This window comes from Rhineura floridana, chromosome 10 (genome assembly GCF_030035675.1).
Source record: "Rhineura floridana isolate rRhiFlo1 chromosome 10, rRhiFlo1.hap2, whole genome shotgun sequence".
NCBI lineage: Eukaryota > Metazoa > Chordata > Lepidosauria > Squamata > Rhineuridae > Rhineura > Rhineura floridana.
In genome coordinates this window covers 52,750,483-52,778,238 of record NC_084489.1, presented here as the reverse complement: position 1 = coordinate 52,778,238, position 27,756 = coordinate 52,750,483, and the positions used below count along the sequence as shown (strand labels likewise).

Below are 27,756 nucleotides of genomic sequence, written 5' to 3'. Positions count from 1 at the left end.
CACATACGAGAAGAAACACTTTCAGTACAAAGCCCTGCCATTCGGACTTGCCACGTCACCCAGGATCTTCACCAAGGTGCTGGCAGCAGCACTCTCAGGCCTACGTCTGAAAGGGGTGCACCTCTCCCCTTATCTGGACGACCTACTTCTCAGGTCTCAGTCGTTTACCCAGGCAAACAAAGACTTAAATCTTACACTCAGTTTCCTACAAAACCACGGTTTTTTAGTGAATGTTCAAAAGAGTCACCTCTACCCCACGCAATCACTTATACTCCTGGGCACGGTGATAGACACCCTTGCTCAAACTATAACGCTGGCGCCACAACGAATCCGGGCCATCACAGACCTAGCATGCTCCATACGCGACCAAACGAAATCAGACTTGATGCGCCTGGCAAAACTGCTCGGGATGATGGCATCATCTATAGCAGTTACACCATGGGCCAGACTTCATTCACGTCCTCTTCAACATCTTCTGATCAAGTTCCAGAGAGACATCGCCTCGAGGCGACACCGTGTGATTGCCTTACCACACAAAGTGGGTCAGTCTCTCACCTGGTGGCATCGGGACTCGAATTTGTCCAGGGGGATCCCGATACAGGACCCGCCTCGTGCAATAATTACTTCAGATGCCAGCCTCTGGGGCTGGGGGGCTCATTATATGGATCTCTTTGTACAAGGACGTTGGAGTCCACCAGAGACAGCCAGGCCCATCAACTGGCTGGAACTGAGGGCAGCTCACCTGGCGCTGAAGCATTTCTTTCCCAGTCTTCACTACCCCGATGTATTGATCAAAACAGACAACACCTCGACCAGATCATACATAATGAGACAAGAAGGGACCCGATCCAAGCTCCTCAGCGGAGAAGCAATAGCCATGCTGTCCTGGGCAGAGCAGCGCCTTACATCTGTATCGGCGGAATACCTGCAGGGAGCAATGAACGATCGGGCGGATTGGCTCAGCAGATGTCAGATATTCCCAGGGGAATGGGCACTCAACAGAAGCGTCTTTCTGATGGTTCAACAACACTTCGGAAAATTAGAGGTGGACCTCTTTGCCTCGGACACAAACTATCAGATCCCTCAATATTTTGCAAGATTCCACATGCGTGGGGCAGAACAGATAGACGCACTGACGGCGAGTTGGCCACAGCTCCTACTGTATGCATTTCCACCAACTCCTCTCCTCGCCAGAGTCCTCAACAAGATCAGGAGGGAAGAGGCGCAGGTGGTCCTAATAGCCCCATACTGGCCGAGAAGACCGTGGTTTGCAGACCTCGTCCAGATGTCTGTCAGAACCCCCCTTCCACTTCCAAATTGACACGACCGGTTACATCAGGGACCGGTCCTCCACCCAGACCCAGCCTGGCTTCAGCTAGTCGCCTGGAGGTTGAACGGAGCAGGCTGTTAGCATTAAATATTTCACCTGATGCAACAGCAACTATCCTGGCGTCACGTAGGCCATCTACGCTCAGGATATACCAATTCCCTTGGCAGCTTTCCTGCGTTGGTGTACAGCGCATGACACCAATCCTATGACGGCATCCGCACCACATATCCTGCAGTTCCTCCAGGACGGCCTCCACCAGGGTCTACGTCCTAACACCCTCAAACGTCAGCTATCGGCGCTTGCTTCCGTTCTATCTTTAGACGAAGGGGTCTCTCCAGCGTCACATTCGCTGCTCAAGAGATTTCTAAGAGGAGCAACCGTTATCAGCCCTCCAGTAGTGCACAGATTTCCTTCATGGCACCCCCATACAGTGTTGACCGCACTACAGAAATCTCCATTCAAACCCCTGCAGACGGTTCCTTTGCGAATACTCACCTTCAAAGTCACGTCCCTCATAGCAATCATGTCAGCACGCAGGATATCAGAGATTCAGGCTCTATTAGTGCAAAAACACCTCTGCATTTTCCATAACAATAGAGTTGTACTGAGGATCGACCCTAGCTTCATACCAAAGGTCAGGTCGCAGTTTCACCTGCAACAGGAGATTGTGCTGCCCACGTTCTGCCCAAATCCTAAACACCCCATGGAAAGGGCATGACACTCCCTCGATGCGAGGAGGGCGTTGAAGGTATACATCAATAGGACAGCTCAATTCCGTAGATCGGAATCTCTGCTGGTATCATTCCATCCTCCGACTCTAGGCCACAAGGTGTCAAAATCAACTATAGCTAGATGGCTAAAGGCATGCATTTCCTTAGCCTACAGATCACTCAGTAAACCCGTGCCACAGGGAATCACGGCGCATTCCACTAGAGCGGCAGCCACAACAGCGGCCTTTTCAGCTAATGCCCCATTGGAGGAGATCTGCAGGGCAGCAACTTGGGCCTCACCTTCGTCGTTTACCCAACACTACAAAATGGACTTATACGCATCTGCGGAGGCCGCATTCGGTCGTAGGGTTCTCCAGCAGGTTCTTCCTCAATAGACCCACCCTATGGCCGAGCTTTGGTACGTCCTACGTGGAGACCTCACTGGCATCCATGAAAGAAGGTACGGTTGGACTTACCGTGAACAGTGTTTCTTCATGGATGCCATGAGGTCTCCACGACCCTCCCTATGAGGGGCTGGGAAATCCATCTGCAATCTGTGTTATCTGCTCTTATTCTGTTGTTATATCTTCTGATTTGTTCTTTCTATGTTACACTGAGGTGAAGTTCCGAGCTGGTCAAGAAAGAGAACTGGCATCACCTCAGTAAGAAGGGGAGGAGCCAAGAAAAAATTATGACAGGTTCCTGTCTCGAGCTGATTGGGGACTATAACCCACGTGGAGACCTCATGGCATCCATGAAGAAACACCGTTCACGGTAAGTCCAACCGTACCTTCTATAATTGGTAAGGAGGTCAAAGTATGGATGGGCAGATCTGTCAATTTTTGTTTCTTTCAGTTTCTCTACATTTCCACACCAATTTGTATGTTTTAAAATAAAGTACAAATGAAAATTCATCAGCATTTTAGGGCTTATTTCTCCTAATATACACATTTTTATGCAATTTGCCCAATACACAATGTCTGCAAAGCAATTTCCCCTAATATAATGCATTTTTGTATGTTATTTTCACTTATTTTTAATGCATGTTTAACCCTAGCATATGCATTTTTTACACATTACTTAGTTGGAGATCTCAAATGCAAAATTTGAAGAAGTGTGAATTTCAAAAGATGGCTTTGTTTCAGTTCATGTATTGTTTTGGTAAGCAAGTTAGATTTGTATTTAAGTATTAACGGAATCGAATTTCTGCCACATCCCTAGGTCAAGGTTAGTTATGAAAATAAGTTAAATTGTTTGCTGTTCATAAGTACATATGAATTTTCCATTCCCCATGCCACACAAGGGGATTTATTTTATTTTGATCCAGTAGTATAGAATATAATTAATTTCAATTCCCATCTTTAGTCTGCAGATACTTCTTGATATCTTTTGTGACAGCCAGAAAATGAAGGATGTCCTATGCATGAAAAGGAGCTTGAAAAGAACATGTATCAAAGTCATAATCTGATGCATTAAATCAAAACTAAACACTAATCTGAAACAATGGCAGATTATACTCTTACAGGGTTGCTATTGCTGTATTCTTATTACAGGATAATATGTAAACATTTGTACTAAGGCATTCCCTTTTGTAAAACTTCCTCTTTTGCCCGTCCTGCTTATCTGTATTTAGTTAAATTCATTTGTAAAATATGTTTATTCTACAGACATATTTTAGGCTCCCTCTTAGGGCATAGCCTTCATAAGGTGGCCTGTATAAAATCACAAAATATAAACCAACAATATTAATAACAATCCAAAACAATTTTAGAAAAAGCAGCATAAAACAGATACACAAGCCAGGCTCATTCAAGAAAAACACCCGCCATAAAAACACACACAAACACCTTAAAAGCAATTTCAGACCAGTACCACCCAGAGACCATTTACAAAAGATTACATGAAACACGAGTTTTTAAAACCCATCTGAAGGCCCATCTGTTGACCATTGAACCACACTGTCACTGAGTGTTTTTCCATCAAGTCTGAAAGTGTGGAAATCTGTAGCTAAGAGAAGTTATGTCTTTGCCCAGTCTGGGAACGGATAGCCAAGGCCGTTGTCATGGCAGCATCAAGATAGACTGGGAGAGTTCTAGCAGTTATCTGTGTTGAGCTGAGTCTTCTGTGTAATGTCTTTGAACTGAGAACTTCTCTCCTAGAGGGGGGGATCTTAAAGCCTTAAGCCATAATGTCTTAATAAAAGACTCTTAACCTGATCTAATGCATCTGAGAAGTTTCTTGAGCAACTTAACTCCAACGTAACGTATGCTGTTTCACGCAACAACGCACACACGTCAATAGGGGTTATGGGCCCAGATCCACAGCGCATTACACGGGAGTAAGTTGCTGGTCTGAACGGCAGACGGAGTTCCAGAGGGCAGCTTGATTGATTGTACCAGACAGAGGTGAGCAACATGGCTGTAAACCTGTCTGGGGGAGGCTTGCCAATTGAAAGATTGACGGAAAAGAATTTTGCCAGCTGGGTCGACTTCCCGGAAGGAGTGCTGGCTGGTGGTTGTCTCTGAGGGAGCTCTGCCTCAGAGGAAGCTTTTTTCAGGTTAGAAGCCAGCCAAGAGGAATCTTGGACTGGCTTAAATGTTCTCCAAGGTATAGGAGAACCGATCAGATTTTCCACAAGACTTCGTTGAGCTGTCGGCGGCTGGAATTGATCAGGAAATCCCTGAGATAAGAAGGCATGCCGATCGGCTGAAGACGGAGTCAGGATTTCCACGCAAGCTGTACTGGAAAAAAGCGAAGCGTTTTTTTTCTTCTTCTTAAAAAAAACGTTCTTAACCAGCGAGCCTACTTCTGTCTAAATCTTATCATTTGGCTTAAATTACTACAATAAAAGGGATTTGTTTACGAATCAGCAACTGAGAAACCTGGGTGAGTCATACTTTTTCTCTTTTAAATATAATTAAGGAAGAAAGAAAATGTAAACAACTTATATACTTTTTTTACGACAAAAAGCACGCCTGAATTTGGAGTTTTAAAGTTTAAAAACGGATGAGAGGTAATTATTATATTTTGGACTATTTTTCTCTTTGGACTAATTCTTTTTGGACGAATCTGCTGCTCGTATATGTTACTAATTGTTTGGTGTTGGCAACCAGAATTGTTTTGCATTCTTGGATGTAGATAAGAACTGTGCTGTGCTGGCTGGACTTCAATAACAGGCCTGGAATATTAACTTTTTTGTTGGTGGAGGAAAAAAAAAGAAATAGACTGCCTCTAGGTTTTGGAACAGTGATTAATATCAGAAATTAAAGGCTTTTCTTGAAAATGACAACTAAAAAAGCAACTAAGACCCAGGAGCGAAGAAGAAGTTCTACTGATCCACAGGAAGGGGTTATACCCCCAGATATGTTTCAAAATATAATGGAAGGGATTAATGATATAAAACAGGAAATGAAAACTGAATTGACAGATATAAAAGACTATATTAAAACACAAGTGGATGAGATTAAAGGGACAATTGGGCAAATAAAGGAGGATGCAAAAAACACTAAAGAAAAGGTACAAATCTTGGAGAATAGAACAGATATATTAAATCTGGAATTAGAAAAAAACTTGGACTATATGGCTGTGACTGAAATGAAAAATAAAGAACATTGTTTGAGATTCCGTGCAATTCCTGAGGAAACAGGTGAAGACATCAGAGATAAAATTGTTAATGCTCTAGTAAAATTTCTGGATTTGAATGAAGATCAGATGGAATTTGAAATAGACAAAGTGTATAGAATTAATTCCAGATATGCAACAATGAATAAAATTCCAAGAGATGTGCTTGTTCATTTTATAAAGAAGACGACCAGAGATATGGTATTACAGCAACACTTTAAAAATACCTTTAAAATTGATGGTAAGGAAATACTGGTGATGAAAGAAATTCCTATTAGACTTTTACGTAAGAGAAAAGAATATGCTTTCCTTACAGAGAAACTTAAGCAACGCAAAATTCAATTTAGATGGGATGTTCCAGAAGGAGTGATCTTTACATTCAGACAACAGAAATATAGATTGAATACTGTTCAAAAAGCAAGGGACTTCTTGAGAAAAGCTTCAAAAGATATGGATGAAGATAAACTCAAAGATATGGATATAATTCCTGGGGAACAAAGTCAACAAAGATATGCAGAGGAAGGAAAGGAAGATGATGGATTAAAAGGAGCATCAGGCACATTTTAAAATACACGCTTAAAGATGGATTACAAATATCTAACTTGGAATATGAATGGAGCTAATACGGCGCAGAAGAGAAAGAAAGTGTTTCACTATTTGAAAAAATTAAAATTGGATATAATTTGTTTACAAGAAACTCATATTAAGAAGAAAGATTCCAAATATTTGATTTGTAAAAATTTGGGTGAAGAATTTATTTCGGCTGGACCAAAAAAAAAAAAATGGAGTTGTTCTCTACATTAACCCACAATTGCTTCCTAAATTGGTATTACTTGATGATAGTGGTAGATTTGTGGGGGTTGAAATTGTTGGTCAGTGACGCAGGTTATGAGACTTACAGATAAGATTTTTAGCAGAGAGAGGGAAACCTGAAGCAGAAGGGTTAAACTGTGAGAACAGAGTTCCAGACAATCAAGGTCAGTCTGGCTAGCTGAGGGTGTGATAAGCTGGGAACTGGCAGGAACTCGAGTGTGGGGGGAGAATTGTCAATGGAGGAAGATGTCTCTAATGTCTTTGCCTAGTAAAGACTCTTACATGAAACTTGCCTGGCCTGTCTTATTCCTGTTCTAAACGGCTCTTGGATTCATACCACGTCTCACCTACACACGCAGTCCACTACAGGGGTTATGGGCCCAGATTATGAGGCGTTGTAGCGGGTTCGAGAACTGGTGAAGTGGCGTTGTTGCAGAGAGAAACAAAACGCAAGTGAGAGGCAAGTAAGAGTGAGCAACATGGCTGTAAATCTGTCTTCCGGGATGCCGATGGAGAGACTGAATACTGTAAACTACTCCAGCTGGAAGTGGAGAATGAGAGCTGTTCTAATTAAAGAGGATTTAAATGATGTCGTGGAAAAAACCCCTCCGGCAGCTCCTTCAGCAGCGTGGCTGCAGAAAGACGAGAAAGCGAAGGCTTTTATTACTCTGGGGCTATCAGATTCACAACTGTTGCTGGTGAGTAATGAGCCGACGGCTAATCAGATGTGGGAAAAGTTAAGAGCTGCACATGTACAGCAAACTGCGGGAAGCAGGCTGTGTTTGGCACGGAAGCTTTATCAGATGCGTTTTACAGATGATGTGACTATGGAAGAGCATTTGGCTGAATTTCGAGGATTAAATGCTGAGCTCCAAGATCGAGGCGTCCATCATAATGACTTGCAGATGGTTTATCTCCTGTTATCTTCATTGGATCAAAAATGGGACGTGCTGGTTGCTGGTCTTGAAAGTCAACCAGACGGGACTCTATCTTTGGACTTTGTGGAACAGAAACTTCAACAAGAATGGTGTAGGAGACAAGAAAACAAGAAAATGGACTTAAAAGAGGCTGGGACTATGTCTGTACAACGGAATCAAAGAAGCAGGGAAGAGACTAAAACATGTTATTTTTGTGGGTCACGTGGGCATATACAGAGACATTGTTTAAAGAAGAGGAATTACAGAGACTTTGAAAGTCAGAGGGCAAGTGTGAACTTTGTTTCTAAAGAGAGCAATAAACTCATTAACTCTAAGTGGCTTCTTGACAGTGGAGCGTCTAATTGCCTAATCACAGACTCTAGTTTATTTTACACTTCAAAGCCGACGCAGGAGAAGCTTTATCTGGCTGACGGATCTACTCAGGACGCGACAGCAAGAGGAACGCTGAAGATGGGTAATTTGGGAATTTTAACAGATGTATTATTGATTTCTGGTTTAAAATATAACATTCTATCAGTGAGAAAATTGGCTCAAATAGGTTGTAAAGTTACATTTGAAGGGGATAGATGTTTTGTGAGGAAAGATGGTGAAATATGCATGCAAGGGAAATTACAGAACAACATGTTTATAGTTGAATGCAAGATTGATAAAGACATGTGTGCTTGGATAGCAGTAAATAAAGAGAAACATGAGAATTGTGTCCATGAATGGCACAGAAAATTAGCACATGGACATTTTCAAAAGATACAAAACACCCCAAAATATAGTCAAGATTTGAAGTTAACACACTGTGAGCATGTGGATGAGTGTGAGGTATGTTATAAAACAAAAATTACTGTGAAGCCAGTAAATAAGAGCTGTGAAAGCACGACTTCAGAACCCTATCAGCTTATACATGTGGATTTAGCTGGTCCTTTTCAGTGCTCAAAAGGAGGAGCAAGGTTTTATTTAGTGATTGTGGATGATTTTTCCAGATTTACACATGTGTTCTTATTGAAAAAGAAAAGTGATGCAGAAGAGAAATTAAAGGCATTCATACAGAAAACAGAGACACAACATGGGGCTGTTATCAAAAATATCAGATCAGATAGAGGAGGAGAATTTACCAGTAATTCATTTCAAACATATTTGGAAAAGAAGGGAATAATTCATAGTCTCACCGCTCCCTTCAGCCCTTCCTCCAACGGCACGGCAGAGAGGAGGAACCGGTCATTGCAGGATTCATTGAGAGCAATGCTAGCAGATGCAGACATGAATCAATCTTATTGGGGTGAATGTATTCTGTACACGGTTTATATTCAGAACCGCCTAATGCACAGAACAATAGGCATGTCTCCCTATGAGAAACTGACTGGAAGAAAACCCAGGGTGACACACATAGAACGTTTTGGGGCAAAATGCTGGGTACATGTTGGAAAACACTCAAGAGCACAAGCAGGACGCATTTTGGGATTTCAGAATTCATATTACAGAGTTTGGTTACCTGAGAAACAACAAGTAGTGTTAAGCAGAAACATAAAGGTGATAGATAAACCTTGGAGACACAGCCAAACAGTGATCTTAGAGAGTGAAAACAAACAGGCAGCTGCAGATGTTCCTTTCGGGCAGCAAATTCCATTAAAACCTGCATTAACAGATTTGATTCAGAGTGGCAAACGTACTGTTAAAAGGCTGAGAAGTGAAGACATGACAACACATGATTCAGAAATGCCAAGTACTAGTGCTGGTCCAACTAAAGTTGAAAGTGAGGAAGAAATGGAAATAGATAATGTCAGGAGATCAGAGAGAAAAACGAAAGGTCAACCTCCTCAGAGATTTGCATTTAATGTTACACAACAGAATAATGAAACAGATGAAATTCCAGAGGAATGGGAAAAAGAGGGGCCTATAGATAAAGAAACAATGGATCTAATGTGGAAGTATTGTGTTGAAGAATGAAATGTAAATGTATCATCAAATAAAAGCAAACTTGAATCTATGAAACTTGTGTAAATAAAGAATAAAGAGAAACTGAACTGAACTGAAACTGTAAATAGAAACTGTAAGAATCCATGTACTGAAATGTATTTGTAATGAAAGTTAATGTTGTAGAAATGTAATAATTGTAACTTGATGTTTTGAAGTCTGCAAGTCTCAGGTGGGGGCTGTTGGTCAGTGACGCAGGTTATGAGAGTTACAGATAAGGTTTTTAGCAGAGAGAGGGAAACCTGAAGCAGAAGGGTTAAACTGTGAGAACAGAGTTCCAGACAATCAAGGTCAGTCTGGCTAGCTGAGGGTGTGATAAGCTGGGAACTGGCAGGAACTCGAGTGTGGGGGGAGAATTGTCAATGGAGGAAGATGTCTCTAATGTCTTTGCCTAGTAAAGACTCTTACATGAAACTTGCCTGGCCTGTCTTATTCCTGTTCTAAACGGCTCTTGGATCCATACCACGTCTCACCTACACACGCAGTGCACTACAGAAATTACTCTACAGGGTACAAACATTTTGATAGTGGGTATCTATGCCCCCAATGAAGATAAAACAAGGTTTTACACAGGACTTATGGAAAAATTGTCAGAGTTTTCATATGACCATTGGTGCGTTATGGGTGATTGGAATGGGGTAATCTCACCAAAAATTGATAGGCTTTCTGAAAAAAATATCAAAGAGACACAGGGTAAATTACCGAAGATTTGCTTTGAACTGATGGAACATTTAGAATTGGTGGATACCTGGAGATATATAAATGATAATGCAAAGGAATTTACTTATTTTTCAGAAAGACACAAAACATTCTCGAGGATTGATATGATCTGGATGTCTAAAATTTTAGCGAAGGACACTTTTAAAATGGATATATTACCAAAAACTTTTTCGGATCATAACCCTGTGATATTAACTTTAAAAAAGAAAAATCTTGGATTTAGATGGAGACTAAATGAATCTTTATTACAGAATGACAAAGTAGTACAAGAATGTAAGAAGAAATTAAAAGAGTTTTTTGAACATAATTTACATAAAGGAACAAGTGAAAATATCGTTTGGGATACAAGTAAGGCATTTATGAGGGGATATCTTATTAAATGTAACTCTGAATTAAAAAAAAGAAACAACAGAAAATGCAATTAATTTTGGAAGAAATAAAACAAAAAGAGGAAGAATTGAAAAAGAATCCAACTAAAGTTTCTATTGTAAATCAAATCAAAATGTTACAGAAGCAAGTATCAATGCTGACAGTTAGAGAAATTGAAAGAAAACTAAATTTTGCTAAACAAAGGACTTTTGAATTTGCAAATAAACCTGGGAAATGGTTAGCATATAAATTAAGAAAAGAACGTCAAAAAAATATCATTTTAAAGATACAAGAAGGAGATGAGACGTTGACAGAAAATGTAAAAATTAAAAAGATTTTTCATCAGTATTATTCAACATTGTACAAATGTCAGGAAATTCCATCTGAAAAAATAGAAGAGTATATATCTAAACAGAATTTGCCTAAAATCACAGACTTTCAGAGACAAGCTATTAATGGCCCTATTACGTTAAGAGAGATATCTGAAGCTATAAACAAAATTAAATTAGGAAAGGCACCAGGACCAGATGGGTTATCTGCAATGTATTATAAATGTTTGGAGGAAGAACTCTTACTACCTTTACAGTCTACAATGAATCTTATTCTGCAAGAGGGAAAGATACCAGATAGTTGGAAAAATGCTAATATAACATTAATACCTAAAGAGGAGCAAGATTTAACTAAAACAAAAAATTATCGACCAATATCTCTATTGAATAATGACTATAAAATTTTTACAATGATCTTGGCAGAAAGATTGAAAATAATATTGCAACAATTTATTCAGGAAGATCAATCAGGGTTTTTACCTAAAAGACAATTACGTGACAACGTCAGAAATGTCTTGAATGTCTTGGAATATTTAGAACAACGAAATGATAAACAAGCAGCTTTGATTTTTTTAGATGCTGAAAAAGCATTTGATAATTTGAATTGGAAATTTATGTTTCAGGTTTTGGAGCAAATGGATTTTGGAGACAATTTTATAAAATGGATTAGATCGATTTATACATCTCAGAAGGCTCAGATAATTGTTAACGGAGATTTAACGGATTCATGTGAAATACAAAAGGGTACAAGACAGGGATGTCCTTTATCTCCTCTTTTATTTATTCTGGTCTTAGAAGTGCTGCTTAGAGATATAAGGCAAGATAAAAGAATTTCGGGATTAAAGATAAAAAAAGAAGAATATAAATTGAGAGCATTTGCTGATGATTTGATAATTGTACTAGAAAATCCTTTGGAAGGAATTAATGTATTGATGGACAAATTAAAAGAATTTGGACCATTAGCAGGATTTAAGATCAACAATCAAAAAACAAAGATGTTGGTGAAAAATTTAACTTTAAGGGAACAGAAAGAGTTAATGGACAAGACAGATTTTACAATAGAGAAAAAGTTGAAATATTTAGGTATCATTATGACAAATAAAAATTCAAAGTTGTTTCATAATAATTATGAAAAATTATGGACAGAGATAAAGAAAGACTTGCTAAGATGGGATAAACTACAACTGTCATTAATGGGTAGAATATCTGTGATAAAAATGAATGTATTACCGAGAATGATGTTTTTGTTTCAAACAATACCTGTAATATCCTCTGATTTACCTTTTAAACAATGGCAAAAAGATATCTCTAAATTTGTATGGCAAGGAAAAAAACCAAGAGTCAAATTTAAATTACTACAAGATGCCAAAGAAAGAGGAGGACTGGGATTACCAAATCTGAGACTTTATTTTGCTGCCTGCTGTCTAGTCTGGATAAAGGAATGGATCTTATTGAGGAATAAAAGACTATTGGATTTGGAGGGCCATAATTTGAAGTGGGGATGGCATGGATATCTATGGTATGACAAAGTAAAAGTAAATGTAGACTTTAACAATCATTTTATAAGACGTCCTCTGTTGAAAATATGGAATAGATATAAACCAAGGTTTTATTCGAAAATACCATTATGTGTCTCAAGTCAAGAAGCGTTTTATAGAAGAGAAATGGCTGGAAAAGAGAAATGGTTAACTTATCAAGAACTATTAGAAAATGTACATGGAGAATATACAATGAAAGAGAGAGAACAACTGACAAAGGAAGAATATAGTTTTCAATGGTTTGCCTATTTACAATTGTTAGAAAGATATAAAATGGACAAGAAAATGTATGGGTTTGAAATAAGTAAATCTGATTTTGAAATAGGACTGTGTACAAATGATGAAAATATAATTGCGAAAATGTATAAACTCTTATTGAAAATGGATATGGAGGAAGAACAAGTAAAAGAGTGTATGGTAAAGTGGGCAAAAATTTTTGGTTATAATATACAAATGGATCAATGGGAAAATATGTGGAAAAAAGGTTTGAAATTTACACTATGCTATAATCTTAAAGAAAAATTTTATAAAATGATGTACCGTTGGCACATGACTCCAGAAAAGTTGTCAAAAATGTATAGTAATGTTTCTAATGTTTGTTGGAAATGTAAACAACAAGAAGGATCATTTTATCATATGTGGTGGTTATGTAAAAAGGCAAAATCATTTTGGGCACAGATAGGTAGGAAGATGCAAAAAATTCTAAAGATAAATATTCAGTCAAAACCAGAATTTTTTTTATTGGGTTTTATGGATAAACAAATAGAAAAGAAATATGGAAGAATAATATTATATATGATTACGGCAGCAAGATTATTATATGCACAAAAGTGGAAAATGGAATCAACACCAACAATGGAAGAATGGCTATTGAAATTAATGGACTTAGTAGAAATGGATAAATTGACATGTTTACTTAGAGAAAAATCGACGGATACATTTCTTAAGGAATGGAAGCCTCTCTTGGACTTTTTGTTGAAAGATCAAAATAAAATGATGATACTGGGATTTGACGATTAATTAAGACAGCCTATGGAGAAAAGGGATTCTGTATGTATATATTAAGGGACAGGTTTGATGTATATTATATACTTATAGCTGATCTGTGACAAATCGGAAGTCAACTATTTTATTTTCATTTTTTGTTGTTGTATTGTTATGTTTTTTTGACTTTGTTTTGTTTGTTTTTGGAAAAATTTGAATAAAAATTATATATAAAAAAAAAGAATTTTGCCAGCTGGAAGCCGAGGATGAGGGCTTTGCTGATAAAAGAGGATTTATGGGACATTATAGATGGACCCCCTCCGGCGGTACTGACCGCGGCCTGGACGTGTAGAGATCAGAAGGCACAAGCGTTTATAATTCTGGCTCTATCTGACTCTCAACTGCTACACGTGAGAGATGTTACAAATGCCAAACAGATGTGGGACGTGTTGGAGGCCCTACATGTGCAACAGACTGCGGGATCTAGATTGTGTTTGGCGCGGAAGCTTTACCAGATGCGCTTCACGGGTGAGTGCGAAATGAGTGAGCATCTCACGGAATTCAGATGTTTGTTTGCTGAGCTGACGGACTGAGGCGTCGAACACTCTGAACTTCAGAAGACCTATCTGATCCTGGCTTCACTCGATGGGACTTGGAATAAAATGGTCATGGCTTTCGAAGCCATGCCTGACGGAGGTCTGAACGTTGCGTTTATTGAGGAAAAGCTGACCCAGGAATGGCAGCGGAGACAAGAGGCGAAAAGTGCTGAGGAAAAGCAAAGAGCCAAGCTGAAAGAAGAAAGCAGCAGCAGACAGGAAAACAAGCAAGAACAGCAACGGCTGAAGGCTTGTTATGCCTGTGGGGCTCGTGGGCATCTCCAGAAAGACTGTGCAGTCAAGCGAAACTCCAAGGACGGAGGCTAGAAGCAGGGAAATGTGAACTTTGTTTGTAAACAGAAGTCTCAAGATTTAGCACCTGTTAACTGGATTGTTGACAGCGGGGCAAGCCATATATTAATTAAAGACAGGAGTTTGTTTTACACATCTACAAATGAGCAGGACTTTGTTTTACTTGCGGATGGATCGCAAAAGAGTGTGGAAGCCCGAGGTCTGGTGAGATTTGACAAGTTGGGAATACTTTCAGAATGTTTGTTTGTTCCAGAATTAGCTCATAACATTTTGTCAGTCAGAAAACTGGTGAGTTGTGATTTTTCTGTATTGTTCCACAAAGACAAATGTTATGTAATGAGGGGAGATCAACTGTGTTTGCAGGGAAGCCTTAATGATTCACAGTTTGTAATAAAGAGCAGTCAAGCAGGGTGTGCTGTGTTAAATGCTGAGGCACAGGTACATCAGGGCTGCGTCCATGAATGGCATCAAAGGCTGGGGCATGCAAACCTTGACACGATTAAGAAAACCCCAATGCATAGTGAAGACATGCGTTTAAGTGATTATGGACAGTTAATGGATTGTGATTCTTGTCATAAAGCTAAAATGACTATTGCACCAATAAACCGGGAGGCTGAAAGAACCACAACAGCTCCCTACCAGCTAGTTCAGGTTGATTTATCAGGGCCAATAAATGCTTCACGCGGAGGTGCAAGATTCATTATGGTACTTGTAGATGACTTTTCAAGATTTTGTCATGTTTTTCTGTTGAAGCATAAAAGTGAAGCTGAGCAGAAGCTGAAACTGTTCATTAAGAGAATTGAAACTCAACATGGCATCACGGTGGGGGCTATACACTCAGGCCAGGGAGAAGAATTCATGGGTAAAGCATTGCATGAAGTGCTGGCAAGTAAGAAAATAGCACTTAAACCTTCCACCGGGGTTGCAGAGAACAAAAACAGGGTGCTTCAGGAAGCAATGAGAGCCATGCTGATGGATTGCAGTTTAGGGAATTCCTTCTGGGCAGAAGCAATTCTTTATGCGAATTACATTCACAATAGGGTATTACACAGTGCTCTTGGAATGTCTCTTTATGAGAAAATCACTGGCAGAAAACCGAAAATACAACACATTCAAAAATTCGGGGCAAGATGCTGGATCCACATTCCACAGGGAAAAAGGAGGGGCAAGCTTGCGCCCAGAGCACTGCAAAGTTTTGTTTTGGGATTTCAGAATGCATATTTCAGAGTTTGGTGTCCAGAAACACAGCAGTTAATTCTGAGCAGAAGCATTAAAGTCTCAGAAAAACCTTGGGATCAAAGGGAAACAGTCATTCTTACAGGGTCAGATGACACACAATCACAAACATTTAAGCCAAATCCAGACATAAAGGTGGAGGGCACACATATTCCTTTCAGGGATGCGTTAAATGAGCTCATTTGTGGGAAACGAAGATCAAAGAAACGTAAGGCTGAAGAAATGGAATCTCCTGCGCAGGCTGTGCCAAGCACAAGCACAGATGGGGGGGCAGAGAGAGCAGAAGTCCTAGTGCCATTAAGACGTTCTACAAGAGTAAACATAGGGAAACGCCAGAAAGACATACTGTGGGGGTAATTACCAGTCCTGGAATGCATAAACTGGTGGAAATGGATCCTGACACTTTGTATTTGACATGTGTACAGCCAAAGTTTGATTGAATAAAGTTTTAGCTAAATGTGCAGAGATGTTCTGAACTGTACTGAAATGTAAGCAGTATTGCAAGATGTATTGTAGAAATGTATTATTGTAATTGTTGTAATGAATTACAGACATGATGGGAAAAAGGGGGGATTGTTGACTATTGAACCACACTGTCACTGAGTGTTTTTCCATCAAGTCTGAAAGTGTGGAAATCTGTAGCTAAGAGAAGTTATGTCTTTGCCCAGTCTGGGAACGGATAGCCAAGGCCGTTGTCATGGCAGCATCAAGATAGACTGGGAGAGTTCTAGCAGTTATCTGTGTTGAGCTGAGTCTTCTGTGTAATGTCTTTGAACTGAGAACTTCTCTCCTAGAGGGGGGGATCTTAAAGCCGTAAGCCATAATGTCTTAATAAAAGACTCTTAACCTGATCTAATGCATCTGAGAAGTTTCTTGAGCAACTTAACTCCAACGTAACGTATGCTGTTTCACGCAACAACGCACACACGTCAACAGTATTGCCTTCCCATTGTTTGAAGGAAGAGATGGCCGCTGCCATGAGTGCATTGGAGCTTTCATCTTTTTTCTGTACAATGTCCCTAGAGGACACTATCCCAAAGGAGGGGATTAAGGTTGGGGGAATGCCTTTCCCAGGGCTGTGCCCCCCACCCTCCTGCAAAGTAGTTATAAAATGCCCAGGTTTGGGGCTGGCAGCACAGAAGGGGAAGGCTGAGAATGGGAGAAAAAAAGGTTTCATTTCATCCCAATTCCAGAAACTCTCCTCTCCAAGCCTCTTCTTCCAGGCTGCCACGAGCCATGAACAGGAGCACTCCTCACAGGGGTGAGGTTACATGAAAACTCATCAAGCCCATCCCTCGGCTGATGCAGAATATGCACTGCTACAGCATCCTTGATAGGCCATTCAACCACTCCTTAAATATCTTACGAAGAAATGTACACCAAACGTTGAGGCGGCCTGTTCCACTGTAAAACTGCTCACAAAATCAGGAAGCTCTTCCCAATGTTTAAGCAAAATCCCCTTTTTTGTCATGTGAACTGTGGGTTTGGGTCTTACCATCTAGAGCAGGGATAGAGAACCTCAGGGCCTGGGAGCCAAATGTGGCTCTCCACATCTCTCTGTGGAGCCCCCAGGACTCTCCCCAGGCTTCATCCCTCACCATCCCTGCTTTGCACCTTCCTTGAGTCTTTTTGCTTGGTTGGAAGGTATCCTTGAACTCAGATAATCTCTCTGGCTTGCCTGGATGGAGGATAAGGAGGGGAGTGAGCCTGTGTAGAAACTAGCCTGTGGTATAAAGATAAATTTTACTCTGCCCACTTTTGCCTCTGGTCCCATCTACCACTGGTTGCCCAGAAGGGAGTGGCCCTTGGGCTACAAAAGGTTCACCACCCCTGCTCCAGAGCAACAGAAAATAAATTTGCTTCATCATCTATGTTACAGCCCTTCAAATATTTGAAGATGGCTGAAACAGGTGTATTTTATCACCCTACTTGTTTAATCTATACGCACAACATAGCATACGGAAAGCAGGATTGGACCAAGATGAAGGTGTCAAAATTGGAGGGAGAAATATCAATAATTTAAGATATGCAGACGATACCATACTACTAGCAGAAACCAGTAATGATTTGAAACGAATGCTGATGAAAGTGAAAGAGGAAAGCACAAAAGCATGACTACAGCTGAACGTCAAGACGACTAAAGTAATGACAACAGAAAATTTATGTAACTTTAAAGTTGACAACGAGGACATTGAACTTGTCAAGGATTATCAATACCTTGGCACAGTCATTAACCAAAATGGAGACAATAGTCAAGAAATCAGAAAAAAGGCTAGGACTGGGGAGGGCACCTATGAGAGAACTAGAAAAGGTCCTCAAATGCAAAGATGTATCAATGAACACTAATCCCGTTCCGCGCCCGGTACATGCCGGGCAAAGGGGCGAGTTTGCAGCCGCAGCCGAAGCCCCAGGCCGCTATCAGGAGTGTGTGTGTGTGCACGCGGCGCGCCGGCGCGCCATCGTGACACACAGGAAGGAGGCGGGGCGGCTGAAGGCCATTTAAGGCCACTCCACCAGCCTCCTGCCCTCCTTTGAATTTTGGCGGCAGAGAGGCTTTTTGGCGCGGCAAGGCCTGCAGCGCTGTGAGGCCTTCCAGTGCCGGCAACTGCTGCGAGGCTCCCGGCTCGGCAGCCTTGAGGCCTCACAACGGCGGTGGTGAGGCCATCTCACCGGCGGTGGTGAGGCCATCTCACCGGCGGTGGTGAGGCCATCTGACCGTGGGAGGCCTAATGGCGGCGGCGGCGGCGAGGCCTTCAGAGAGCGTGTGTGGCGCCTTCAGCACATGTGGAGCTTTCCCTGGCCTTTCCTTAGGCCAGGCCTTTACGTGCAGCGGCGGCGGCGAGGCGCGGCAGCGACCCTGGGAGTGGCACAGCAGGCACTCAGGCCAGGACATTTAAATTTGTTTTGTGAGCTCTTGCTGGGGGGGAGGCTAGCGCTAAGGGACGGTAAAGCCTGGGCGGTAGCTGCACAGGTAGAGCCTGGGCAGTGGCTGCACAGGTAGAGCCTGGGCGGTGGCTGCACAGGTAGAGCCTGGGCGGTGGCTGCGCGGGTAAAGCCTGGGTGGTGGCTGCGCGGGTAAAGCCTGGGCGGTAGCTGCATGGGTAAAGCCTTCGTGGTAGCAATGCAGGTAAAGCCTGGGCCGTAGGAGCGCAGGTACAGCTGGGTGGTGTGTGTGTGTTGGGTGCACTGAGTGGGGCAGCTACATGAAGGGGAATTTTATCCTACCTAAATGTCCCATGTGTATGTCTCAAGGATGTACCTGTACAAGGATGTACCTTATACCTGCTTGCAGATGCCTTAACAATGGAACAGAGCCAATGCACTTCATGTGCTGTTATTGCTAGGATTATTTTACCATTTACAGGGATCTCGGACCCTGGAGAGGGAGGATTGTAGCTCAGTAACAGATCACTTGCTTTGCATGCAGAGGGTTCCCAGGTTCAGCCCTCAGTGCCTCCAGTTAGGGCCAGGAGATACTTCTATTGGGGTCCCCTTTCCCATTACAGAAAGTGAAATAGGAATAGACTCCTTTTCTTGATACTGAAGTGTATTTTTAGTTTAAATTAAATGTTACTTTTCATTTACCAATTACCCAGAGAGGTAATGGGTTATCGGACAGCCATCTGTGGGGATGCTTTTATTAAGGGATGTACTGAGAAGGCCATTCCTCTTCCACACTGTTTTTGCAAACCAGGAAAGTTCAGAGAGGGGCAAAATTTGTCCTCAAATGCAAAGATGTATCACTGAACACTAAAGTCAGGATCATTCAGACCATGGTAATCCCAATCTCTGAGTATGGATGTGAAAGCAGGTAAGACAAAAATCAACTCATTTGAAATGTAGTGTTGGAGGAGAGTTTTGCGCATACCATGGACTGCGAAAAAGACAAATAATTGGGGGTTAGAACAAATTAAACCAGAACTATCACTAGAAGCTAAAATGATGAAACTGAGGTTATCATACTTTGGACACATAATGAGAAGACATGATTCACTAGAAAAGACAGTAATACTGGGAAAAACAGAAGGGAGTAGAAAAAGAGTAAGGACCAACAAGAGATGGGTTGATTCCATTAAGGAAGCCACAGACCTGAACTTACAAGTTCTGAACAGGGTGGTTCATGACAGATGCTATTGAAGGTCGCTGATTCACAGGGTCGCCATAAGTTGTGATCGACTTGAAGGCATATAACAACAACAATCATAAGCGCCTCTCAATCATCTTTTTTCCAGGCTCCTTCAACCTTGCCTAGTATTAATTTTCAATTGTGTGAGTTTTTATTATATGAAGTGTCCAGGAGCCCTTAAGACTTAGAGCTTTCTTAAAAAATAGTATAATAAGCTTGTTCAATGAGAAACAAATCACAAAAGGTTATTACTGGAGTGTGTAACTGGAGCCTTCTATTTTCAATGCAAGATCTAACTCGTCCTATAGTATGAGATGGCAATACCCACCACCACAATGAAAGAAGTCAGCAGATCTGCAACAAAAACTGTCTTAATGGTAGGCAACAATACGGATACTTACTGCTGTGTTTGCATCAGTGGCATGCTAGTATTGTCGTAGCTGTCGGGGTGAACAGGTGGTACAATCTCACCAGTGACTGGGTGAAACACTGGAAGTGTTGAGAGAGGCCATGCAATCTCTCTGTTCTTGGACATCTCCCGAAGTTCTTTTGTGGACTTCTGAATTGCACTGTGGTGGACCAGCTGGATACTAGATCAAAAGGAAACAACAGTTTTTCCATGTTTAATAGAATGGCTCATCTTGTACAAATGAATCGTACAAATATATGCAAACATTTCATTTGATAGTTTATCAGAACATAATTTGAAAAGACACAGTTCATAAATGACAAACACTGGATTTTAAATTATTTGGAAAGGGGGAAAAAACCAGTTATTTTTTAGAGAGGGGTTAGGCCATAGGAAGCCAGTAGACGATATCCAATCCATCAAAGTTTTCCCCACACTTTCAGCTGGAACGTCTGGGGAACAAACTAGATGTGATGTTAAATGCAGAATTGCAATTAAAATGCTTGGCATTTTCCTTTAAGTAACAGCTGTGGGGGGGATCAGGATCGGGACCATGGAACATACAGAAGGGGTTGACCCAGTTTTCCCACCATCACATTCCCAATAAGCCCACCTCTCTTACACAAACAAACTCAAAGCTGCTGTGATTTCCAAGAGGCAAGCTTTCTCTGACATCAATGTCACCTTCTCTTCTGGGAAGAAAAGCAGCTTTGCGGAGGGAGGCAATTTTCATTGGGGCCATGGGAATAACCCCCTCCTCCCACCACCACAAAGGTGAACTCTAATTTATACAGAAATAAGGAATTTGACATGCTTAATACGTTCAATGTTATGTCTAGTTTGGCCTTGGCAGAGCTGCGATAAGGCTTAGCAGCCTCTATGTAATCTACTGATCTTGCATAGCTGACTGGTGTTGTAGATCAGAGGGTTCTCACCCATTGGCGGTCCACAAACTCCATTCAGGAGGTTTGCAGAAAGGTGGCCATATATATCTATACTTGGACTTTGGGTTTTTTGTTTTTTTTGTAGATTAAGGTGATTTTGACTAGGACTGGATTTAACGAGTAGGCTACTGAGTAGGCCTAGGGCCTGTGATTTGCATAATACACTGCTGGCTTTGAAGATGCTAGTGCTGAAGAGAGAAAAACTTTATTAAGTGGTACGCTAAGACCCCCCCAGCAATTTTCAAGTGATTCACAGTAGAAGAAATCTGAGAACGGCTGTTTTATCACAGTAGTAGGAAAAGTCTGGCCTGCAGGCCTAATTAGGTCTGGTATGGGTCCAATTGGGCTCACGAGGCTATTCATCACAAACCACTCCCACTTGACATCATGCCTGACAGAATGCTCAAGTGGACTCCCACTTGTTCCTTTACAAAAGGGGCTCCCTGCCAGTGCCGATCAGCTAACTGGCACTGACAGGGAGGCTCACTAGCATAAGGTGTGCTAGGAAACTTCCTTGTGCAGCTGAATGGCTCACTTTCTTCATGTGCAAGAAGCAGTTTGGATGCAAACCACTTCCTCCAAATATATTTCAAAGAAGCTTGCAGTAGCCACAAATCAGCTGATTGGTGGTTACAGCAAGCCCTTTGAAGGTGTGTCCCCAGCACAAATCAGCACATGTTCAAAAGAGGTTGCTGTAACAGGTGACTGATGTGGGCAGTCCCATCCACCTGTCAACATTGGTCTATCCCTGTCCTAGAGTATGGACCTTTCATCATTCTGTTACATAGTTAAAACTCTGTGTAACCAAGTGCATATGTTATTGTTCTTAATTTGGTAAGCTTTACAGTTTGGCTTCTTGTGGTTTGTTAACAATTAAGAACAGAAGCCACATTTATGGCAGTCCTTTCGTAAAACTGCTTTTTAAAATCTTGTTGTTACCTTATCGAAATATAGATGGTAATATCAAAAGCCACAAACCTGAACCTGAATATTAATATGTTGATTCTGGTCTCTTTTATTATGAACTTTTAAACCCTTTTTATTTTAACCTGCTCAGTTATTTGGTTTCTACATTTTTCAAAGCAGCCACCACAGAGATGAAGAACAAGTTAAGGAAAATGAGGATGGTATTCATGTATGAAGCATGACAAGCGATTGGGAAATGAAAATTAAGTGATGGGAGAAAATAACAGGAAATAAGACACTTACTCTGGTGTTTGCATGTTTCTCTTTTCCCTAAAAATAAAACAAAAGTTATGAATTAAATAATAGCATTGATATTTGGAACATTAACTCTAATGGCTGATGGAAATAGTACATGGTGTGGAAATGCTGTTCCAGTTACAATGGGTCATGATACAATGGGTCATGATCCCAAGAAGCTGTGTGCGTGTGCGCATGCATACACAGCTATGAAGCACACATGCAACTGGAGCTGACTTTGAAGATTTATTTCAGCAGCTCTAACAGCCAAAGAGGCAAGTTGCATTTTAATAGAGGCTTGCCTCTTCAGCAGCGGGAGGATCTACAGCAAAAGTTCAAAGAAAGCTTCAGGTGTGCATAAAGTTCTTGTTTCTGCACATGTTATAACTTGTTTGGATCATGACCATTTGGTGCAACTTGGGAGCATTTGCCACAGGGTTTATGAGAAGGCATGGATGAAGGCACATAAAGAGATGATATAGATGAAAGACACATCCACAGAGAAGTGAATATGCAGGTTAAAAGGACAGATGCAGGACCAAAAAGTTCCTAGAACATGTGCATGTAAAATGGATGAAATTGTGTTGCTTGCTGCTTTTTTAAAAAATACTTTTGGCTTTTATAATCTAAATTCAGTTCACAATCTTAATAAGGTTTATTTTAATTGTTAGACACTACATTACCTGTAATTAGCTTCACATTACTGTCATGTTAAATAGTGTTATGAATGGGTTCCTCAGTTTTGATTTTTATAAATAAATATTTTTAGTTCCAAAGTTAACAAATAGTAGTAATTTGATTTTATTGCATGTTTTAGAAAAAACTAAAAACTGACTGTGTTTTTATGAACTGAATTATATTTATCTACTAATATTTTCATGAGCCTTGTAGACTTAACAAACTTATACAATATTTATTAATGTTTCAAAGTACTCACACTCCTTCCCTTCGGCAGCACATAATATAAGCAAGTATTAGAAAAAGCACCAGGGCTACTGCAGAGGGTACTGCCAATGTAATGAGGAAGTCTGAATAATAATCTCGGCTTTTCAAATTTTCAGAAGGTGGCTTATACTCTCCACCATCTGGTAATATCCCTTCTCCACGGATCACTTCTTGATAGGTGGAAACATGCTGTGTCTTATCAACCTGATACCAAAAAGATAAAATGTACTTTAGATAGCAATACCTGGGGAGGGGAGGGGAGAGGACTGTAGTTACAAACCATTAAACAGTAGCACTCAGTGGTGACTGGCGGCTCCATGTCACTGGGGCAGTGAAATCCACTCTGGGTTTTAGTCTGCACTTCCAAGGAGTTGTCCAAGGTGCTTCACACCTTGAAAGTTCAGACTAAAACGCAGAGAGGATTCCACTGCCCCACTGGCATGGAGCCACCAGCTGCCACTGGTAGCATTGAACAACTTCCTTTCATTTAAGGGCAGCTTAAGCGACACCCTTCCAGAATCACAATTTATTTTCAAGTAAGATTTGTACCATACACCTTCTGTGAAGAAATCAGGTCACAAAAATTAGACGTCTTAAGTCTTTTTCTCCTTTCTCGTCCAAGTACCTCTTACAATAGATATATAATACTGCCCAAGATCTTCCACAGAGGCTGCTGTCCCTTTGGGAATTCATAATAGGACAACACATGAAAGGGCCTTTTCTGTGGTGGACCCCCGCCTCTGGATTACTTTCCCTGGACCTGCCTTGGTATTTTGGCTTCTGCGAGTCGTGTCATGGTTTGTTTGTATTGTTTTACTGTTATGGCGCTGTGATCTTACGGAAGCAGGATATACATGATTTTAAAATAAATAATCAGTCTTTGATTGAAAGAAGATGAGATGACACACAACCACTGCTAGATATTTACTTAGCACTACCATGGTGGCTTTACTACAGGGTTGGGGAACCCATGGCCCTCCAGATAACGTTGGACTTCTGCTCCCACCATAACTGACCATTAGCCATGTTGGGTGGGATTAATGGAGCAATTAATGTATGAAAGGCCACTGGTTGACCATCCCTACTTCACTGGTTGTTTTCCAAACTTAAGGCTGTAACCCTATAAACATTTACTGGGGAGTAAACCCTATTGAATAAATGGGGTTTACTTCTAAGTAAATATGTATGATGCTTTGAGGAAAATATCTCCTTGAATAAGGCTTACAGAGCAAGTGCCATGGCTTAAACAGCTACCAACTTGTTATTTTTTTAACTCTAATCTTTAAGTAAATGTCAAGCAGCATAGTTGTATCATAGGAACATAGAAAGCTGCCTTACTAAGACAATTGGTCCGTCTATCTCAGTGTTGCCTATAATGACAGAGGGTGTCTCTTCACAATTTCTGATAGGAGTTTGGGAATGCTTAGGAATGAGCTTGGGACTTTTTGCATGCAAAGCATGTGCTCCACTACTGAACTACAGTCTCATCTTACCTATACTGTAATCAAAATGAATGGCAATAAAAAGGAAATTTGTGGCATTATCTACATGATTATTGAAAAACAAAACCTGATTGTGAACAGTGCCGTACAAAAGGAATCAAGACCCCCAACCGATGCTCTCATATTACTGAATTACAAATGGTACATTGTAGGTTCGTTCTGTATATTTTATTTTGAAACACTGAAACTCAAAATCAATTATTATAAGATGACATTGGTTTTATGTTGGGAAATGTTTGTAAGAAACATAAAAAAACTGAAACCTGTTGCTTATATTAGTATTCAACCCCTGTCCTGTGGAAGCTCCCAGTTTACACAGATGAAAGAAATTGCCCTATTGAGGACACAATTACCTTACAGGCTTCCACCTGTGAACCATTAAAATTGCTGTTGCATTGTCAGGATAAAAACCCCACTGTTGAAGGATCATTGGTCAGGCTGTGGATCTGAAGGAAAATGAAGACGAAAGAGCATTCTACAGAAGTGAGAGATAATGTAATGCAAATGCATAGATTAGGAAAAGGGTACAAAATAATATCCAAGTGTTTGGATATCCCAGTGAGCACAGTTGGATCAATAAGCAGGAAGTGGCAGCTGCATCACACTGCCCAGGCACTGCAAAGAAAAGGCTGTGCCTCAAAACTCAGTGCTCAAACAAGGAGACCTGTGAGAGAAGCCACAGAGAGGCCAACAATCACTTGGAAGAAGTTACAGAGTTCAGTGGCTGGGAGCGGAGTAATAGTGCACCAGTCAACCATATCAAGAGCTCTATATAACATTGGCCTGTATGAGAGGGTGGCAAGAAAGAAGCCATTACTCAAAAAGTGCCATCTGAAAGAACATCTGGAGTTTGCCAGAAAGCATGAGAGTGCCCCAGCTGCAATGTGGGAAAAGGTTTTGTGGTCAGATGAGACCAAGATAGAGCTTTTTGGCCAAAACTCAAAGCTCTCTGTGTGGCGCAAACCTAACACTGCCCATGCCTCAAGACACACCATCCCTACAGTGAAGTATGGTGGTGGCAGCATCATGCTGTGGGGATGCTTCTCATCAGCAGGGACTGGGCATCTTGTTGAAGGAGGAATGGATGGGGCAAAATACAGGGAAATAATGCAAGAGAACCTGCTTCAGTTCACTCAAAAACTGAAGCTTGGAAGGAAATTCACTTTTCAGCAGGACAGTGATCCCAAGCATAAGGCCAAAGCACCATTGGGTTGGCTCAAGAACAAAAATGTGAATGTCCTACAGTGGCCCAGTCAAAGTTCTGATCTCAATTCCACTGAGAATCTGTGGTGCTCTTTGAAAATTGTGGTCCACAAGCGACGTCCAACCAACCTGAAGCAAATCTGTCAAGAATGGGCCAAAATCCCTCTGACACAGTATGCAAAGCTGATACATACCTACCCCAAAAGACTTAAAGCTGTTGTTACAGCAAAAGATGGCTCTACCAAATATTAATGTGTGGGGGTTGAATAGTTATGCAAGCAACATGTTTCAGTTTTTATGTTTCTTACAAACCCTTCCCAACATAAAACCAATGTCACCTTACAATAATTGACGTTGAGTTTCAGTGTTTCAAAATAAAATATCATACAGATTACAATATACCATTTGTAATTCAGTAATAGGAGAGCACTGGTCAGGGGTCTGATGACTTTTACAAGGCACTATATATATCCAAATGCCTCTCTGTGAATGTTTTTAAGTCCTGAGTATTGAAGCCACATTATTTTACAGCTTTCAATCCTGGGAACTCCACATGGCTAAAGATATATAAACAATGAAGACAGGATCATTCAGCAAGGAAAAAATAGAATGAAAATGATAGAGTCAGCAAACAGAACAAATTATCAGTTCTTCTTCCCCCACGGGACTGTTTAAAGCAGGAGAGCCTAACCTGTGGCCTTCCAGTTGATGCTGGAACTACAACTCCCATCATCTTTGACCATTGGCCATGCTAACTGGATCTGACAGCTGAAGAGTACCAGGTTCCCCATTCCTGTCTTAAAAAAAACAGGTTTTCATCCGCTGCTCAAAACATTTAGTGACAGGCCCATACAGGCTTCTCTAGGGAGAGCATTCCCGAGCATCAGCACCACAGTCAAAAAGGCACATTCTTCATGCCCATCCACCAATTTCATAAGCTAAAGAGAAATATATTTGCAGAATCTATCCTCCACAAGATTATTTTAAAGATGGGTTGGCTCTGTGTGTTCCGCAAAAGTGCCAACCAGCAACTCACCAAAGAGATTTTACACCAGTCTATGTGAAATTGAGAACGGAATTTTTTATCACATGTTATTACAGGCTCCATTTCTTGACTGCATCTCAGCTGATTTTGTGGGTTTTCAACTTCCCGTAAACAGGAGGAGAATGTAGCATCTGCCCCAACCATTACATAGACACTGCAAAGAAATGTTGACAATTTTAGGATGGTCACAGATGCATTTTCAGTCAATGGGTTGGATCCAAAGGTTCACCATCTGTGAATGAAAGGAGCTTCTTAGTGTTTTGGCCTCTGTTCTCTAACGCACAGTTTATTTTCAGATTATTAATAATAGCATGAAAATATTTATCAGAAGTGAAACAGCATGGGCAAGTAGGCACATGAAAGCCGGTAGCAAAATACAGTAGGTGCTTTATTGTTCTCTCTGAATATTTCACCAAAGCACTGTTTCCAATAGGAAAATCAATTTTCTTAAAGGTATCACTAAAACCTGAGATCAGAACTACAGCTGCAATCTAAACCCCTGAATCTGAAGGGGTTTGGATGATGCAGAGGTAGGGATGGGAAAAGGCAGTGATTTCCATCCCATCCTGTGTTGATCACAGTCAGACCCGCCTGTCAAATGAGGTCCAGGGGGAGTGGAGAAGGTAAAGATCTGGCCCACTGGCCAGATCTAGTTCCCCACCCTGCCCTAAACAATAAAAACTTAAAATTGAGACATGAATAAAAGACAGCAGATATGAACAGCATCTCAAGCCTAAATGGCAGCCTAAGGAACCAACTGGCCCAATCAGTCTATTGAAAGATTTTTTATTTGAGAAAAGCTTCCGAAATAAAAACTTCTTGATGCAGAAGGAAACCAGAAAAAGAGTTAAATTAATGTATCTGAGGTGAACAATCTATAAGATGCATGCAACCACAGAAAAGCCATACAAACCACAA

General features: G+C 40.9%; 1 protein-coding gene across 3 annotated transcripts in view; it reads right to left on the bottom strand.

Annotated features, from left to right (window-relative positions):
* Positions 1 to 27,756, bottom strand: part of SGCE (sarcoglycan epsilon) — a 76,796-nt gene that overhangs the window by 5,558 nt on the left and 43,482 nt on the right. For 2 of the 3 annotated variants that reach the window (XM_061587080.1, XM_061587082.1), the window contains exons 6-9: positions 26,830 to 26,992; positions 23,081 to 23,292; positions 22,150 to 22,176; positions 19,989 to 20,177 (exon numbers count right to left, since the gene is read on the bottom strand). In XM_061587080.1, the coding sequence (XP_061443064.1) occupies positions 19,989 to 20,177; positions 22,150 to 22,176; positions 23,081 to 23,292; positions 26,830 to 26,992 (591 nt within the window). Of the gene's footprint in view, positions 1 to 19,984; positions 20,178 to 22,149; positions 22,177 to 23,080; positions 23,293 to 26,829; positions 26,993 to 27,756 lie in introns of those variants that run through there. The other variant, XM_061587081.1, reaches the window with a different exon arrangement.